The following is an 18,137-nucleotide window of genomic DNA, read 5'->3' on the forward strand; positions in this document are numbered from 1 at the left end:
AAAAATAGAACTGTTGAAGAGTGTTAAGTTGTAAACTAAAGGTGATTTATACATATTGTGAGTCGTATAACCATGCTTGATATGACTAGAGACCTTTCCAACGTTCTTCAGGCGTCGAGCTAAATGACATTTGTACATCTCAGGCGTGCCCGCCTAACTGTAGCTAGCAGTCCAGATGTGGGATTGTCAATCCCGAATAGATCTATTCACAAATCTCACGCTCTCCCTCCAGGAGACTCTGGTTATACAGTGGTAGGATTTATCCCTGTACACCTAAGGGTACAGTAGTGAAGTAGCGCCTCACATTATCGTACAATCTAGTTTACATGTAGTGTAGTAGCATTCTACTGTAGTGAAAATCCGTATGTATACCGTATATAATGATAATTACAGTTATGAATACCATGATAAAGTAGTGATGTAAACTGTGAATGGTTTCTGTCTCAGTGCATATGTTTAACAGTGAAAGTTTCTGTACTTGTTATATTTTTAGAAAAATCCCAAACTATACCGATTATAGTTTGCATGAATAGTGAATAGTGTGTCCGGAAAACTATGCAAATTGTTGTGAAAACGTCCCTTATGCTCAACACAGTACAAAAGGGTTAAAGTATGAGAATTGCATGAGTTTTGAAGACATTTATATTTAGCTTGTATTTCCCCCCCCCCCCCTTGAAAAAATTAAAAATACGGAAAATGTAGGGGTATGAACTCACCGTTCTTGTTGTGAAATCGTTGACTGAATGAAGATCCTTGAGTTGTTGCACGCGACACTTAACGGAATCCTAATATCAAATAAATACGTATATGTATCTAAATTAGCGATTTTGTTGGATAATGTGTTAGAGGTACACTTGAAATCGGTTAAGGAATGTTACCGGGACTTGATCGAATCGAAGAAGGTGAGTTTTCAGCCAAAAACACCACTAAAAAGGTGTTTACGGTCGAAGGGTGGTTTACGGTTTCTGAATGCTTGGTGAGTTTACGGCCGTAAACTCAAGAACAGAGTTTACGGTTCTTGAAGACTCGGACCGTAAACTCAAGAACAGAGTTTACGGTTTCTGAAGGTTGGACCGTAAACTCAAGAACAGGGTTTACGGTTCTTGAAGGCTCGGACCGTAAACTCAAGAAAATGGTTCTGCTTGTTGTTTTCGAAGAGATAATCGTTTTCAGGCGTTTCCAAGTGACTCCAAACGTGGTTTCTCGATGTTTTCCGAAGCTTGAAGGCGTTTTGAGTGTTTACTGTCAAGATTCTTAGAGAGAGAAGGAGAGAGTTTTTGGACAGAAATGTTCTAATGAAGATGGGGGTGTCATATTTATAGGGGCGTTGTGGGGGGTCCACTCGTTACTGACCGTAAACAGGTTTACGGTCGTAAACGAGTTTACGGTCGTAATCTCTTTTAGACCGCAAATGTTGATTTTTCGAGATTTTTGGGTTTCCGCGCGATTTTTGGTTCCGACTCGTAAATAATTTAATTAAATATAACTAGATTATTTTCTAACCCAAAAGTTTGACGGAAAAGTTAACAAATTCGAATTTTTATTAACGAAACTCGCGTAACGGAAACGGACAAAGTTTCGGGTTGTCACAATTCATCAGGTCCATAAATACTGCTGGCACGTTGGTGAGCCCAAACGACATCACCATGAACTCGTAATGTCCATAACGAGTCTGGAACGCGGTCTTCTCCACGTCCTCCTCCTTAACCCTGACCTGGTGGTACCCGGACCTCAGGTCTATCTTGGAGAACCAAGATGCTCCCTGCAACTGATCGAAAAGATCATCTATCCTCGGGAGCGGATAACGGTTCTTCACCATCAACTTGTTCAACCCCCGGTAGTCAATGCACATCCGGTGTGAACCATCCTTCTTCCCGACAAAGAGAATCGACGCTCCCCATGGAGAACTGCTCGGACGAATGAACTGCTTGCCCAACAGTTCCTATAGCTGATATGACAGCTCCTGCATCTCAGGCGGTGCCAATCGGTACGACGCCTTGGCGATAGGGGCCGCACCTGGCACTAATTCGATCCTAAACTCGACCTGCCTCTCCGGAGGCACTCCGGGTAACTCCTCCGGAAACACGTCAGCGAACTCCCTGACTACTGGAACCTCTGAAACCGTGGTCTCATCCCCGACCCGCGTATCCACCACATACGCTAAATAACCCGCACACCCATGCTAAATATATTGTCGAGCCCTTGCGGCTGAGCAGAACCTTGAACCCAACCCGGTGCCCTCGCCGAAGATAACTAGTTCTCCCTCACTTGGGGTTCGAACTACCACCCGCTGACCCTCGCAGTCGATCATGACACCGAAGCGACCAAGCCAGTCCATACCTAAGATCACACACACATCCCCTATGGGAATCGGGATCAAGTCTGTCGGGAAAGATACCCCGAAGATCTCCAACACACAACCCTGATAGATCGAAGAAGCGGAAATTTCGTGTTTGTTGGCGATAGAGACTCGCAACGGACATTCTAGCTCTCCCACTGGCAAACCGAACTCCCTACTGAACGACTGAGAGACAAATGACCGACTCGCCCCAGAGTCAAATAATACCAAAGCAGGTAAGGAGTTCACTAAGAATGTACCTAACATGGTATAACACATATAAGCATAAAACATATGTAATCAATATGATAAAGGATGGAAACATACCAGCAACCACATCCGGTGCTCTCCTGGCCTCCTCGGCGGTAAGCTGGAAGGCGCGTCCCTGAGCCCTTGGGGGCTCTGCTCTGCCCTGTCTCCCGTCAGTAATCCTCAGTGTAGCTGGCGTGGGAGCCTGCACCGGCTTTGCGACTAGTAGGGGAAACTGGGCCTTCATATGGCCCACCTGCTCACAACGGTAACAAAGTCTGACCGCAGGAACTGGAGTCTGCTTCCGATAATCCCTAGCAATGTGGCCCTGCTTGCCACACTTGTGGCACCCACTATCACATCGGCAAACCCCCGAATGAGCCTTCCCGCACTTCCCATAAGTGCGGCCGGGCTGAACTCCAGATCTAGAATCTGCGGTCTTTGACCGCTTTGGCGCCGGTTGTGACTGCGTCGGGGCCTGCCTCTGCTCCCGTAACTGTAACTCAATCTCATGCTTACGCCGCCTAACGACCTCCTGTAACTCCAATAGTGTATCACAACGCTGGGTAGAAACAAACTGATGGATATCGGTCTTGAGCATGCTCAGATAACGTGTCATCTGAGCCTGATCAGAAGCAAACTCCGGGCAAAACATCGCCCTCTCAATGAACATGTGGGTGATCTCCGTCACCGTCTTCGTTCCCTGTCTTAGATCCAAAAACTCCTGTGACAGCCGCTCGCACTCGACTCGCGGAATGTAGCGAGCGTGGAACATCTCTCTAAACTGCTCCCAAGTAACCGCAGCTCTCTGATCATCAGTATACGACCCAGTGAAGAAACATCTCTCTAAACTGCTCCCAAGCAAGTTCAGGGCACATCTGACCTTCTGGTCTGCAGGATATGAGCACGTGAAGAAACATCCCTCCACGCTCGACATCCACCTCATGGCTATGATCGGATCCTGAGTCCCATCGAAGGTCGGGGGCTTCGTGGTATCGAAGTCCCGGTACTGAACAGCTCGCCCTGTCCCTGTACCCGCAATCGCCACGGCTGCAGAGGCTGCAGCAGCCGCAGTCTCAGCAATGGCTGCGTATCTGTCATCAAAATACTCCATCATGGCGGTCTTAATAGACCCAAACATCTCCGGAATCTGACCCCGGACAATCTCGACCACCTCCTCCCGGATGATCTCCCTGACACGGTCCTCTGTCAATGCTGGCCCATCCTGACTGCCAGCCGCTGGTCCTGACCCGGACCCGGTCTCGGATCGTCTCGTAACCACCATACTTAAAATACACCAGGGAGATATCAGATAATCCTCATAAATAACAGGGAACCAACTCCCAACTAAACCCTAGGGGTTGTGACTTCCTTGCTACGCGTATGGGTCCCGTGCTTTCAGTAGTAGCATGCTGTTCTAACATATCACATAAATCAAATAATCCGTAAGGTATTTTGAGGTCTACTTACTGGCTCCGGCTGATCGTACACTTGCATCATCCTTTAGTATTTTGAAAACCATTTGAGTGTTTCCTCCAATTCACTCAAACCAAGGCTCTGATACCAACTTGTAACACCCATAAAATCATGCCAATTTAAAACTTTTTAAAATCATTCAAAACCAATAATTATTACAAATTTGTTTTCAAAATGTTTTCATGTCAGAGTATCCCAGAATCAAATCACAAAAATATAAGGAGGTGCACGATCACGCCTACGCCTTCCCACGATCATCAGAAGTACCTGAAACAAAATCAACAACTGTAAGCCCGAAGCTTAGTGAGTTCCCCCAAAACACCCGCACAACAAATAACACACATGTAATAACAACATACTATGGGCCCAATCAACCATCAGGTTGGAATGCCCCAGGCCCTCAACCATCGGGTTGGAATGCCAACATACTATGGGTCCAATCATCCTCGGGATGGTATACCCTCGACCCACAACCATCGGGTTGGAATGCCCACATACTATGAGTCCAATCATACTCGGTATGGAATACTCTTGGCCCACAACCATCGGGTTGGAATGCCCTGGTCTGTTGGCTCTTGCACAAAGCATATAAGCCTCAACCATCAATCAATCATGTGTACATATATAAGATAATCACATAACAGTTTACGAACAGACAAACCGATCTACAGATCACTAAACATAGCAACATCCTATCTACCAGGATACCGATCTAACCGATCACACTAACGATAAAGCAGGATAACAATCCAAAAGGCCAGCCTTGGTGCCTTCGACCATTTAGTATAGTGAGGAAAACCCACCTCACAAGTAGCTCGGGATGATAATGTCAAACTCCCCAAACACAGATCCAAACTCAATCACCTACATCCACCAATGATCCACTTCCCTAAATTTCCAAATTACTAAAATACCCCTAGAAGTCAAATTGGTCAACCCTTGGTCAAAGTCAAAGTCAACGGTCAAGGTCAACAGTCCATGTTGACCCAATTCGTCGAGTGTAGTCAACTGACTCGTCGAGTTCCTTCACAACTCGGGAAACCATGAAAATACTGGTTGACTCGCCGAGTTTCCCGACAACTCGTCGAGTCCATGCGGTGTCTAAATGTTGGGAAAACCCTAACTAACTCGTCGAGTCATCTCACTAAATCGCCGAGTCCAGGCAGAAACCAAAAACGACCAATCTTCATCTGGCTCGTCGAGTTGAACATGCAACTCGTCGAGTCCCTTGAGTCCATTTCTCATTCAGACGTTTTTAAGCTACCCCAAAGCTCCAAATTGTAGATCTAGCTTCCTAAGGTGAAGTTATCACGTAAAGTTGCAAACTTTACGTGCATGCAAGGTCTTAAAGGACAAAACCAAGCTAAAGAAGAAGTTTTAGGTAAGGAGAAGACCATAACTTGCTAAAGACTAGAACTTTATGACTATAAAGGGTAGAGGAGTCCAGATCTGAAGTTACAACTTCAGATCATGCCTAAAACCAGAAATAACTCCACAACAAACTAGAAATAGCCCTAAACCTTTGCATGAAGAGATCTAGCTAGAGAGAAGTCAAGGTAACGACTTGTTACCTTCAAGATGATGCTAAGATGAAGTAGAAATCAGATCCACAAGCTTCTCCTTGCTCTAAGCTCCTTAGACTTCAAGCTCTCTTCACAAAATCCACCTTCCAAGCTTCTTAACACACAAAAATGGAGAGTAGATGCGATTAGGGTTTTCTGAGCTCAAGGGGGACGGTAAGGGAGGTAGAGGGAGGCTAATGACCCCTTTAAATAGGGTGTAAAATCCTGGAAATTAGGGTTTCATTTTTCAACTCCTACTCGTGGAGTTGGGATCCTCTAACTCGTCGAGTAGACCTCCTAAATCACGCGGCCTGATCCGCTTCTACACGACGAGTTGGGGCATCCAACTCGTCAAGTAGGTTTAATAATGTGAATATAAGCTTTAATTTTTATACCTGGGAGTCAGGGTGTTACACTTCTGCTGCCGCTATCCATTGGAAGTTGTTCTTTTCAATGCATCCTTTGAGGGTGTGGAAGAGCGGTAGGGTTTTTTCTGATGATTTAGAAATGAAACGGCATAGAGCAGTCAATGTACCGTTTAGCCCCTGGGCATCTCGCAATGTGTGTGGGGATGGCACCTCCATCAACTCGTCCACTTTGGTTGGGCTAGGCTGAATTCCTTTTGTGGTAATGTAGTACCCCATGAATTGGCCTTCTTCGACACCGAAGGTACACTTTACTAGATTTAATTTCATTCTGACCTTCTCCAATGTTTTGAATGTTTCTTCTACGTCTTCTAGTAGCTACCTGTCATCGGGGCTTTTTATGACCATGTCATCAACGTATACTTTGATGCTTCTTCCGATTTGTTTGGCGAAAATAGAGTCAACTAGTCGTTGGTAGGTCACCCCTGCGTTCTTCAGGCCGAACAACATCTTGGTGTAGCAGAAAGCCCCATGGTTTGTGTAGAAAGCTGTTTTCTCCTCGTCCTCTTTGCTCATCAAGATCTGATGGTACCCCTTGTATGTGTCTAAGAAGCACTTTAGTTTGAAGCCTACAAGGACTCGACTTTTTGGTCAATTTCTAATCGTTGCAGATGCGCCACGAGCCATCATGTTTCCTCACCATAACGGGGTTGGCAATCCAAGTCGGGAAGACGGCTTCTCGTAGTATCCCCGCCTTGGTCAGCTTAGCAACTTCGGTGTTGATTGGCCAGTTCCTGTCTCCCCCTTGAACCCTTTTTTCTGTTTGGTTTCTTTAGTACCCGACTTGATCATAAGCTTGTGCTCTATGACCTTCCTGTCTACCCCTACCATGTCTGTAGGGGTCCAAGTGAAGACATGCTTGTATTTTTTCAAGAGGCCGATCAGCGACTGTCTGGTGGTCGATGGAAGGTTATTGTCTACGCTGATCGGTTGGTCCGGGTACTCCCTATTGATAATTTCCTTTCCACTTTCTGGCTCTACTCGTGACTTCTTGCTTTCCTGTACGATCTCTTTCGGCTGCATGATTTCGGAACATCGTAACTCCCTTGGTGGCGTTGCTAGGACTGTCCCCGATCCCTCCGTTGTGCTGAAATTTACTATTCCATGCATTGTTGATGCGACAGCCCCAAATTTGAGTAGGGACGTTCGTCTAAGCATGATGTTATGCTCTGCAGGATGCCTTATCACAACAAAGTCTATTAGGGTTGTCTTCTTCTTTACTTTGTCATGGTTAATCAGCATGAAAGGAAAATAAATCGTGCCTAGGGGCCATAGGTTGTGTCCTGTGAAACCTGCTAGTCTCCCCGTTGCAGGCTTGAGGCTCTCCTTCCATCTGTCGGGCAGGAGACGGAAACAATGCTCGTAGATGATATCCGTTAAGCTGCCTGAATCGATGTATACTGTCACACCCCCAAACCAGAACGACGGAAACGTTTGGGGGCAGAGGACGTCATGTAAGTATCACAACACATGCATTATAGTAATCAAAGTACAAACAACCATTGCATTAATAAGTATAAGTTTTACATAAGTGTTTAAACATTACATATTCAAACATCAAAGTAGATACAGTAGAAGACAAGAGTCGCAGTATGGTACTAGGCAGTCTTCTCAAAAGCTTCAGGAGTGTACATGTCTACTGGATTTCCTGAGAATACAAGTTATTTTGAAAGAGAGATCAGCATTTAAGCTGGTGAGTTCATAAGTATTTTAGTTATATGAAGTATACTCTAAGTTCTTGGAAAAGTTAACTAGTTCCTCCAGAAAATCCTATATTTTCTGACGTGACAATATGATAACCATAATAGTTCCCTCCACAATTACTTAGTTTATACTAGTCATATATAACCTAATATCGAACTGACAGTTAAATTTGTGAATCTGACCTAAGCCCACAACCAAACAATGAACAAGAAGTAAGGCGGAAATCACACATTCCACTGTTAGTCGGATATTAATTATGTATAACTCTGGTGTCTAAACTAAGGAATTATAAAGTTAACCATTTAAGGTCCTTTATGTTATACTAGTTTTAAGAGAACGAATAATGACGTTCCAGAAAATTTTATATTTTCTGCTTTACATCTGATAAGTAGTTTTAATTCCATAAAACCGTTCTATTTAAGTGTTACTGTACTTATAATAAAGTTTAACATAATTTTAACTATCTATAAAATTATAAGAAGGATATCTTCCTTCTTGTTGGTGAAAAGTGGTTTTAAATCCCCATAAAACCGTTCTGACAAGTAGTTTTAATCCTATAAAACCGTTCTGATAAGTAGTTTTAAATCCCTATAAAACCGTTCTGATAAGTAGTTTTAAATCCCCATAAAACCGTTCTGACAAGTAGTTTTGATTATGGAAAGTGAATACTACAGTAGTATTTCTTAAAAAGAATAAACTATTGGTGAATAACTACCATAATATTAACCTGGTTAATTAGGGTTTAAAATGTGATAAAGTTGTAACCATGTTGGACTAGAATGAACATGACGACCTACTGGTGTCGAAACTGAATATGTGACATTTATCACCCCATGGCTGGTCTGCCTAACTGTAGCTAGCAGTCGGGATGTGGGATTGTCGGTCTCGTATAGATCTATACACACAATGCCTGCTCTCCCTCTAGGAGACTCTGGTTACAAGAATGTAACATAACAAGTATTGCTATGTCCTGAATACGTACCATCACATTTTACTTTAAGTAAAGATCGAAATATATCCTTTTCTTGATAAAGTAGTTTAGACCTCATATACTTATCTGGGAAAATAGATTTCTCGTTTGTTTCATAAATTATACCTATTATAATTTATATGTTCTACCTGATTAGCATGATCTCTCCTGAATGTATCCCTTTGCTCAGCATGATACAAAGGTAATGATACCGACTGAAGTAACCTTTTATACTACAATATGTATAATGTATATAATTAAGAAGAAAACGACCCTCGGACAAATAACCTCACCTTAAACCACATCCAAACAAGGAAAAGGAGATAAGGCAACTTATTAGTCCTAAGGCCTTTAAGTCTTATTTATATACTTATATATATATATGAACATGATTTTGACAATTATAATATGAAATAGTTTATAAGACCTTTTTCAAAGAGTTTAACAATATTAAAAGAGTTTTAACAGTATTTCTAAAAGAGTTTACATGACTTTAAAGATTTAGTATGGCTTTAAGTCATTTTGGAAGTATTTGGTAATCCATAAAAGCATAAGGAAATCCTTTGTGTAATTGATATCACATACAATTATTAACATAATTTAACAATTGTGTTCAACTTGTATTCCCCCCCCCTTAAAAGCATTAAAAATCATTTGAAAAGGTAGATTAAAGGGGTATGAACTCACCTTATGTGGGTGATTCAATTGAAGGTTCGCGTAAGGATGAGAAGTTCCATGAATGAATTCCCGAGACACAAACAAGTCCTAAATGACATATAATGGCATATATAAGCATGTAATTAATGTTTAACACAACTAACATGCAAGGAAACAACCTTAGGGACTAGGAAACACTTGAAATGAAGTGTATAAATCACATGTGATTGATCAAAGGGAGTTTACGGCCAAAGGAAGGTCTGTTCACGGCCACACTTGAGTTTACGGCCAAGGTGTTTACGACCATATGAGTTTACGGCCATAGGAGGATGAGTTTATGGCCATGCAAGGGTTTACGGCCGTAAACCCTTGACGTTCTTGCCAAAATGGTTGTTTCTTGTATGTTAATCAAGAGTTTCTAATGAGTATCAAGATGATAGGAGAATTACTCACCCTTAGGATGACTTTAGGATGTTTACGGCCCAAGAACAAGTGTGTGTTCTTGGTGAAAGATGATGATCTTGAAGATCTAGACCAAAAGTGATGAATTCATGGATGAAATCAAAGGGTTCCACAAGATCAAGAAGAATATCAAGAAATAACGGAATAATAACTTACACTTTTGAAGATTAAGGAGGATATCCTTGATGATACTTGAGAGAGAATGGAAGTTCTTGACTTGAAATTGTGAGAAATGATGAAAAATGAAGGAATATCATTCTTATGGAAGGAGTTCACCGCCAGGAGGGTGTTTACGGCCGTGAATGGAGTTTACGGCCGTAAACCCCATGTGGTTGGCTTTCTGGTTTGGGTGCAGCCTTCTGATCTCGAGCTACTACTTCTTAACACTCAATCCTTAAGTGTGTTAGGCTTAGAGACTCTCAAACTGGCCCTAAACACAGTAAATAGATAGCAGAAACGAATCTGACTTTTGATTGAATTGAATGGTTGTACAAGATAGAAAATAACGGGGTGTTACATATACCCGGTGGATCGTCACATCTTTGATGGACCCCTGGATTATGAGTGGGTCATCGCCTCGCCAGCCCATCGGTTGAGGATCCTTCATTGAAAACGTCAATCCTTGCATGGATCTGGTGAGATTTTCCATATCGCCATATTCCTCCTGCCTTCCCCGCTTGGAGCGTATCATCAGGATTTCGTGAGGTTGGTCGCGCTCTCTGGCTGTGTCTTTGGCGTTCTCAGCATCAAACTTGGCGTGAAGGCTTCGTGCCACCTCGATGAGGTTCCCCTTCAGTTGTTTTTCTTCCATTTCCCTTTTTAACACTGATCAGTTGACAGTGTCGTGCGTTTTGCTCTTGTGGTACTCACAGTATCGTCCCTTTCCTCCCTTCACAGGTTGCTTGTCAGAAACTACATAGACATCTGGCCGCCTGCCTCGCCTCTCGTCTCTTTGGAATGGCCTAAAGCGTCCCTGTGAGCGCTTACCTCGCCCAAAGTGCCTGCCCCCGCCTTGGGTCTCGGGGTGAGACGGTGGTGACTGTGGCGTTTTATGGTCGAGGCGGTCATGGCATTCATGTATTCTTGTTTCGTTGCCTCCCCCTCCTCCTGCCTCAGGTAGCGCTCTACTTTCTCTTTTAGCTCTTCCCGTGTCTGCGGCTTTTTTCCCATGAGCTTTTATGACAGCGGTCCTGGTAGGAGGCCCCATGTGAAGGAGTCTTCTATTAAGCCTTCGTCGTGGCATGGGACGTCTAGTGTGGCGTTAGTGAACATGGTGAAGTATTCTCGCACTGTCTCTCCTTCCTTCTGTTTGCAGCCGATAATTGAGTGCGAATCTCCCTTGTATTTACGTAGTTGCATGAAATTCGTCAAGAATAAGTATTTTAACTACCCGAAGTTATGGATGATCCCAGGTCGCAGCGTATTGAACCACGTTCCTGCGTTGCCATCTAGGGTTGTTGGGAATTACGTACACCAGAATCGCTCGTCCGACTTGAGCGAGGTCATCGTCCAGTCGTATGTGTCGATGTGGCTATCGGGATCTGTAGTTCCATTGTAGGTCTTGAGATGTGGTAGCTTTGCTGTGTTTGGGATTTCGTAATCTAAGAGCTCCTTGGCGAATGGAGATGTTACGATGCGCGACAGGCAGTTTTGATTTGGGATAGGAAAGGCACCCTGTGGGTTATACTGTTGGGCAGTGATGTAAGACTGCATGAGCATGTTGTTATATGTTGGAGAGTGGCCAGGGTTTGGCCCATAGAACGCTTGTTGTGGGAATGGGAAGGTTAGCGTTTGGGTGGGTAATAGGGGTGAGTTTTGTGCAAGAGGATTATTGGGCACAGGTTGCTGGTAATGTGGGATTGTGGTGGAGAAAGGTATGTTTGTTGCAAACGGATGTGTTTGGAAAGCCATTGTTTGGTTTCGCACCATCTGGTTCAGCGGTAGTGTCTGGAAAACCACCGGTTGTTCGCCTTCCATCTGGTTTAGCGGTGGTGTCTGGAAAACCACGGGTTGTTCGTCTGCCATCTGGTTTAGTGGTGGTGTCTGGAAAACCACTGACTGTCCGCCTGCCATCTGGTTTAGCGGTGGCGGTTGTGAGAAAGTCGGTGTGGCGCTGACGTCTTCCATCGTTGGCGGTGTTGTACTGCTTGATATCACCGTTAGTTGGGGTGTTTGCATCGGAGTGCTTTGTGGTGACACGGTGACGGAAGAAGTTTGTCCTCCGACGGCCGATCGTTGTGGTTCGGTTGTTGGAGCGGTGGTTACCGTCAAGCCGCCTTTGTGTGACGTTTCACCGGCGATTACTGTGAGAATCGGGGTGGTGGTTTGTTCCAACGCCATCATAGGTCTGATGGGGCTGGTTGGTGTTCCGCTGGTTCCCTCGGTGTCGTCGGACGTCATTCTTTCACCGATGAGGAATGTGCTTTTGGCTTGTTTTTCGTCACACTACGGATGGCGCCAAATGAAGGAGGGGGTTGTGTAGCTTCTAGAAAAAAAACATGTTTTCTACGGTTCTTTAAAACAAGATCCATGTCCGGGTATGTGCTGAGTGAAACCTTTCTAGGTGTTGTTATCATTGAGAAACTACCAGCGACATGTTTAGATATCAAGATTTATTTGAAGCACAAATGAAAAGAAATGATTGTTCATGAACTCATTGTAACACTCAATATCGAGAAGGATAACTAGTTAACACAAAAGAATGGGTACGTCCCTAATTTTGCAAATGCTAACTTGGTGGAACATGGTCAATAATTGAAAAAAAAAAAAAAAAAAAAAAAAGCTTTGTGAATAAAAGAGGTCAGAAGAAAAGGAAAAGTATCGATTTAGGACCAAAAGGAGTGCAACACTGATGCAAATTAATCAGGTGCACCATCTTACTTCTTACTAGACTCAAACTATTGCTTCATATTTCAAACTGATTTGACAAATTTGGTTGTATGCAGATCACTATTATTTATTTTAAAAAAAATACAACACTATACTATTAACGTAATGTAGTGTTTTCCAAATAAATTGAAAATTCATTTTCGACGATTCTTCATATTGTGGAATAAAACGTGATCTTATAAACAAAACTTAGCATTTAAGAGTGTTTTCCAAAGGTTGTTTGGGCTACAAAGGTTTTTTGGGCTACAAAGTGTTAGCGACTAACTTAACAAAAAAAAATTATGGAAAAAATGGACTCCAAGCCTGCATAGAATATACATTTTGGACCTATTTTTGTATTCTGAAGATGTTATTCGCATTCAAGACATGTATGGTAGATAAACATGTAAAACTAACATTAAAAAGTGGCTAGTTTAATCAAAATGTAAAGGGGAAGATAGAGGTAGTAGGCATTAGTAGAACAATACTTCTCACGTAGGGCTAAATGATAATGTTTACTTTTTTATCAATCACAATGATAAATATCGACAAAAAAATTTCATACTATATTACTATATATTAATGAAATCTCTAGATAACCCATCCACTCGTAATTAACTAATGACAACATACAAGTATCTCTTTAATGTGGTAAATATATTTTTATTCTGATATATAATTATAAAACATTTTTACATCTATAAAACTTTGAACTAAACTTTTCTCACATACACAACAAAAAAAATGTAAAACATTGCTTATACAAGCTACAAGTGCATATCTACGATAAAGATATCGATTTATATTGTTGAACGGTTCCTTTTATAGCCTGTTCAACCGGTAATCTTTCCAAACTTGATGCACCATAAAATCCATGAACTCCATTCGTATTTTTCAATACAAATTCCGCTTCCAATGGACCGGATATCGGACCTATAAAACCACATTATTAAAATTATTCCCAAAATAAAATATTTTACCAATAAAAATAAAATATTGTTCTTCTTTATACAATATTTCAACACCCATTATGTCTGTATTGAACTTTGGACTTATGTCTATTGAACTTTGGACTGAGATTCTGATTGATGTTGATGAGACAAAAGTTGCAACTTTTTTTCTCACCCAAAAAGGCGGGACAGATACTCACTCTCAAAAGACGTGAATAACCTCCGCCTCGTCCTTATCATAAAAGTAACCCTAGAAAGTCTGTCATGTCCTGTATAGTCATGTCCAATATAACAAAAGTAGATATCTGCTAAAAACTAGTCCTAGAAAGTTTGTCATGTCCTATCCAGTGCAATGTAACAAAAGTTTGTCATGTCCTGTCAAGTCCAGTCCAAATGTCCAATGTAACAAAAATTTGTCATGTCTTGTCCAGTCCAACAAAAGTAGATATCTGCTAAAAACTAGCCCTAGAAAGTCTGTCCTGTCCAGTCCAATATAACAAAAGTCTGTCCTGTCCTGTCCAGTCCAACTTGAAACATAAAACGTGTGTTGCATGGTTAGTACGGTACCTCCATGGCATAGTACAATAGCATCGGGATTGATTTTATGAGCGGCGTCTGCAATAGCTTGTACGCGAATTACGCTTTCGTCCAATGTGACAGCTGTCTTTGCTCCGATTGAACCGGAAGTCGTGAGCCCCATATGTGCTACGATGATGTCAGCGCCAGCTTTTGTCATTTCAATCGCCTCGTTTTCATTAAAAGCATATGGTGTTGTTAATAACCCCATTTTATGAGCTTTGTTTATCATCTCCACCTCCAACCTAAAAAACAAAGAAAAATTCAAGTTCAATAGGGATAATAAATACAAGAAATAGCAACATACTTTCATCTAATTTTGTATTATATAACGATATGACAATATAACAACCTATTTTTATTTATTTCTCTAATCATATGATGTTGTAATGTAAAGAAATGAAAGTAGGATTTGTGATAAATAGGTGAATCAAAGTATGTTGCTATTTTTTGTATTTTTTTTTTAAAATTTTGATAGAAAAAGAAGATCAACCTGTATCCCATTCCGGTTTCTTCAAGATTTTGTCTGAAATTACCATCAAAGAGTCCAACAGTTGGAAAGTTTTGGACTCCACAGAATCCAATTGATTCCAATTGTTTAAGAAAGTGATCCATTCTACGGAATGGATCGGTCCCACATACTCCAGCAAGAACAGCTACTTCTTTCACCACCTACAGATTTCAATTCCGATTCCGATTCCAATTCCAATTCCGATTCCGATTCCGATTCCGATTCCAATGTCAAGATGCAAAAGAGAAAAATAAATTTAAAAGTTCCTATTACATGATTGAATAAAAAAGAGTGTGTTTGGTTGAATGGAATGAAATGATGCGGGAATGGAATGAGTTAAGGTATCACAAGATTCATTCCATTCCTACATCGGAATACATGATTCCATTCCTGCGTGTTAAAAAGTTTACTCACCGGCAATACTTCATTAGCCATATCAACCACAATAGCATTCGCATCACCAAACGGTAACAACCCCGCCAATGAACCCCTGCCCGCCATCCGAAACCGCCCGGAACTGTACACCACAATCAGATCCACACCGCCCGCCTCTTCAAATTTTGCAGAAATTCCCGTCCCTGCCCCTGCCCCAATTATTGGTTTTCCTGCCCTTATTTCTTCTCTCAACTTCTCCAACACTTCCCTAGTCCTTTTCAATGTTTCTATTACACAACACAACAATTTAATCAACAAGAGAATAACGATTTATTAGTATTACATTTAATTTATTTATTTAATAAAATATCCAACCTGGCTTTGCGTTAGGGAAGTCGGTTAAGTTGTAAGGAATGGTTTTGTAACTCGTGGAGGGTATTTTTGGGAATTCTTGAAGGGGTTGTTGATCATGTTCAATAACTTTTTGTTTTTGAGTAGAAACATTAGGCTTCTTATGTATCTCCAAAAATGAGTCAACTAAAGCTTTTGCAAACTCGGTGTCATTGATGTGATATTGGTAGACTTTCACCTGTGCATTAAGGGTAAAATGGTCATTTTGGACTTTATCCAGACTAGACAACATCACCCATTCACTCATGTCCATGTTAAGTCCATTAAGTAGAAGAATAAATAGTAACTTTGCTTTTAGAGTTTCATAAATGGGAACATAGTTTTGATTAATTACGAAACTAACCTTCCTATCTTCTGTAGGCTCAATAAGTCTCTTTAATTCTTCTATAAGAGCACCAGTAGCATTTGTATCATAGAAAGGCTTTCCAGGGGCATCTAAAGCAGATATTCCTATTTCTGGTAAGCAAACACGTATTTTTGATGATGATTTGTTCAATTTTCGTGCAATAAAAGCAGCAAATTTCTTGTTTTCCTCCACTGTGGTTCGCATCAATGACACCTGTACACAATGAGGGTATTTTTGTCATATTTAAATTTCTATTCCACCTAATGAATATACTTTATATCTGTGTTTCATTTTGATTTAGTAATGCAGAAGTAACGACTTAATAAAGAAAAGAGAAAAGTCAAGAAAACGAGACTTTTCCATTGACAATAACTCCTGACTATTTACAAAAATGCCACTGTGATATATAGATACCTGTTCATTGTGTTCATATATTTTCCTCTGTTGAAAATTCATAGGTATGGTGTTCTTAGCACCAAAGTTCACCATATCTAAAGCTCCTACACTCAAAACAAAAGGAATTTTCTTTTCGATTATTGCATCAAATCTTGATTCTTCACAAGCCATAACACCTCCAACTATGTGATCTGCAACTTCTGTTGTTGTAATGTCCAAAACACCCTTGCAAAAGTAAGAATTTTATAAGCCCCTTAGTAGTTCCAATCTAGAATTTAAAAATGTAATATAAAGTTTTCAAGAATCACCTGTATAAATCCTTCTCTAACTAAATCCTCCATAGCTCTCCCTCCAACTCCAGTTGCATGAAAAACCAGAGTCTCATAACCTTCCTTATTCAATCTTTCTTTCACAGCATTTACACATGGAGTTGTAACCCCAAACATGGTTAGACCAAGGGTAAATTTGTCATTACCAGAAGAGGATTCTTTCAAACTCATGAGTCGACCAGAAACCATCCCCGAAAAAGCAGCACCAGCATTAGATAAGATGACTCGACTCACATTATTAATCCCACAGATATCCACAACTGATGGAAACAAAATCAAATCTGATGTCCCGATATACCCTTCAGTTTGACCACTTGCTACAGTTGATATAATGATTTTGGGTAATCCAAGTGGAAGTGATCGGAAAGCTGATGATATCATTGATGTGCCGCCACTGCCGCCAAGCCCCACCACGCCGGAAAGAGAACTGCGGTGGTGGGATTTCGTAAGGTAATGAGTTAGTGCTTTGTTCATGATTACTAGGGCTTCGGATCTGGATTCTGGAATTTGGGTTTCTGGTTGATTTTCGGATTCGGAGTAGCTAGAGAGAAGTTCATTTCTGGACACAAACTTGAAATCCTTGAAGGTGTTTATCTCTTTTGATCCAACTGACACATCTATAACTACGACTTGTACCTGTACATGTCGACAATTATTCCAAAATTAGATATTTTAATGAAGCATTAAGCAAATTCGATTAGGATATGCATTGGTTACCTGAAATTGCAGAGGAATAATCAATTGAAGAATGTACCTTCGAGGAAGAAGTAGAGGAAAAGTTCGTGAGATTGGATCGGACGGATTCGGAGAGAAATAGCAGTTCGTCAAGCTTCGTATCAGCTGTTCCAATGCAGAAAACTTGAAGAAAATCCTTGAGATTTCCCATGATTTTTCACTACTTGAAGTAAAATAGAACTACAACAGTTTTATAAATCGAGGGAATTGGAATTTAACCAGCGATTGTTGGTGGGATTTTAAGAATCATATCAGATGACTAGATGAGTAGAGATGTTGCAGCAGGGTTGCTGAGGGATTCGATGAAAGCTGACATTTCACCATAAATGTTATCGAGCCAAGACCACATGGAGGTCATGTGTTCACGGAGTCGCCGACTTCCGTGTAACGTCTAATTTTGATCCAAAGAATTATTTGGTTAGTATTCATTTACTCAATGATAATATTTTAAATCGAAATTTAAGACAAAATTACAAATTTAGCCTAATACATTAATTACTTTGTGGAAAATAGTAAAAAAAAACTCAAATTGTATTTTTAGCCATTAAAATCGCAGATGGGTATAAGTCATCTACGATTTCGCCATGCCATCCACGAACGTACAAGTGGCTAAAGCACAGACGTTCTTTAGCCACTTGTACCTTCGCAGGTGGTTTATTTTTATTTTTATTTTTATTTTCCGCTGTATATATACCCATTTTCCAGCCTAAAATCGCAGATGGACTATGTCCATCTGCGATTTTATGATTTTTTTGTTTTTGTTTTTTTTTCTTATTTTTTTGTATTTTGACTACGAA

At 41.1% G+C, this 18,137-nt stretch overlaps 1 protein-coding gene across 2 annotated transcripts; it reads right to left on the minus strand.

Annotated features, from left to right (window-relative positions):
* Positions 1-13,258: 13,258 nt before the first annotated feature.
* On the minus strand, positions 13,259-17,725 carry LOC145108908 (TIM-barrel signal transduction protein). 2 transcript variants are annotated; one of them, XM_079045992.1, is made up of 9 exons: positions 17,360-17,725; positions 16,585-17,241; positions 16,295-16,501; positions 15,878-16,093; positions 15,499-15,712; positions 15,163-15,410; positions 14,731-14,909; positions 14,229-14,482; positions 13,259-13,644 (listed from the first exon to the last, which is right to left on the minus strand). In XM_079045992.1, exons 1-9 carry the CDS (start codon positions 17,489-17,491, stop codon positions 13,493-13,495), a joined length of 2,259 nt encoding a protein of 752 aa, XP_078902118.1. In that variant the 5' UTR covers positions 17,492-17,725; the 3' UTR covers positions 13,259-13,492. The 2 variants fall into 2 exon arrangements, with proteins under 2 accessions (XP_078902118.1, XP_078902119.1); XM_079045993.1 differs by having other exon boundaries at positions 17,323-17,433.
* Positions 17,726-18,137: the final 412 nt, after the last annotated feature.

Source organism: Lactuca virosa, chromosome 4 (genome assembly GCF_052849685.1).
Source record: "Lactuca virosa cultivar CGN04683 chromosome 4, Lactuca_virosa_CGN04683_v6, whole genome shotgun sequence".
Lineage (NCBI taxonomy): Eukaryota > Viridiplantae > Streptophyta > Magnoliopsida > Asterales > Asteraceae > Lactuca > Lactuca virosa.

Coding starts and splice junctions, on each gene's coding strand:
- LOC145108908 (XM_079045992.1), bottom strand. CDS start 17,491: ATGGGAAATCTCAAGGATTTTCTTCAAGTTTTCTGCATTGGAACAGCT. Junction 16,094..16,294: donor TATATGAACACAATGAACAG/GTATCTATATAT, acceptor CATTGTGTACAG/GTGTCATTGATGCGAACCAC. Junction 15,411..15,498: donor CTTCCCTAACGCAAAGCCAG/GTTGGATATTTT, acceptor GTTGTGTAATAG/AAACATTGAAAAGGACTAGG.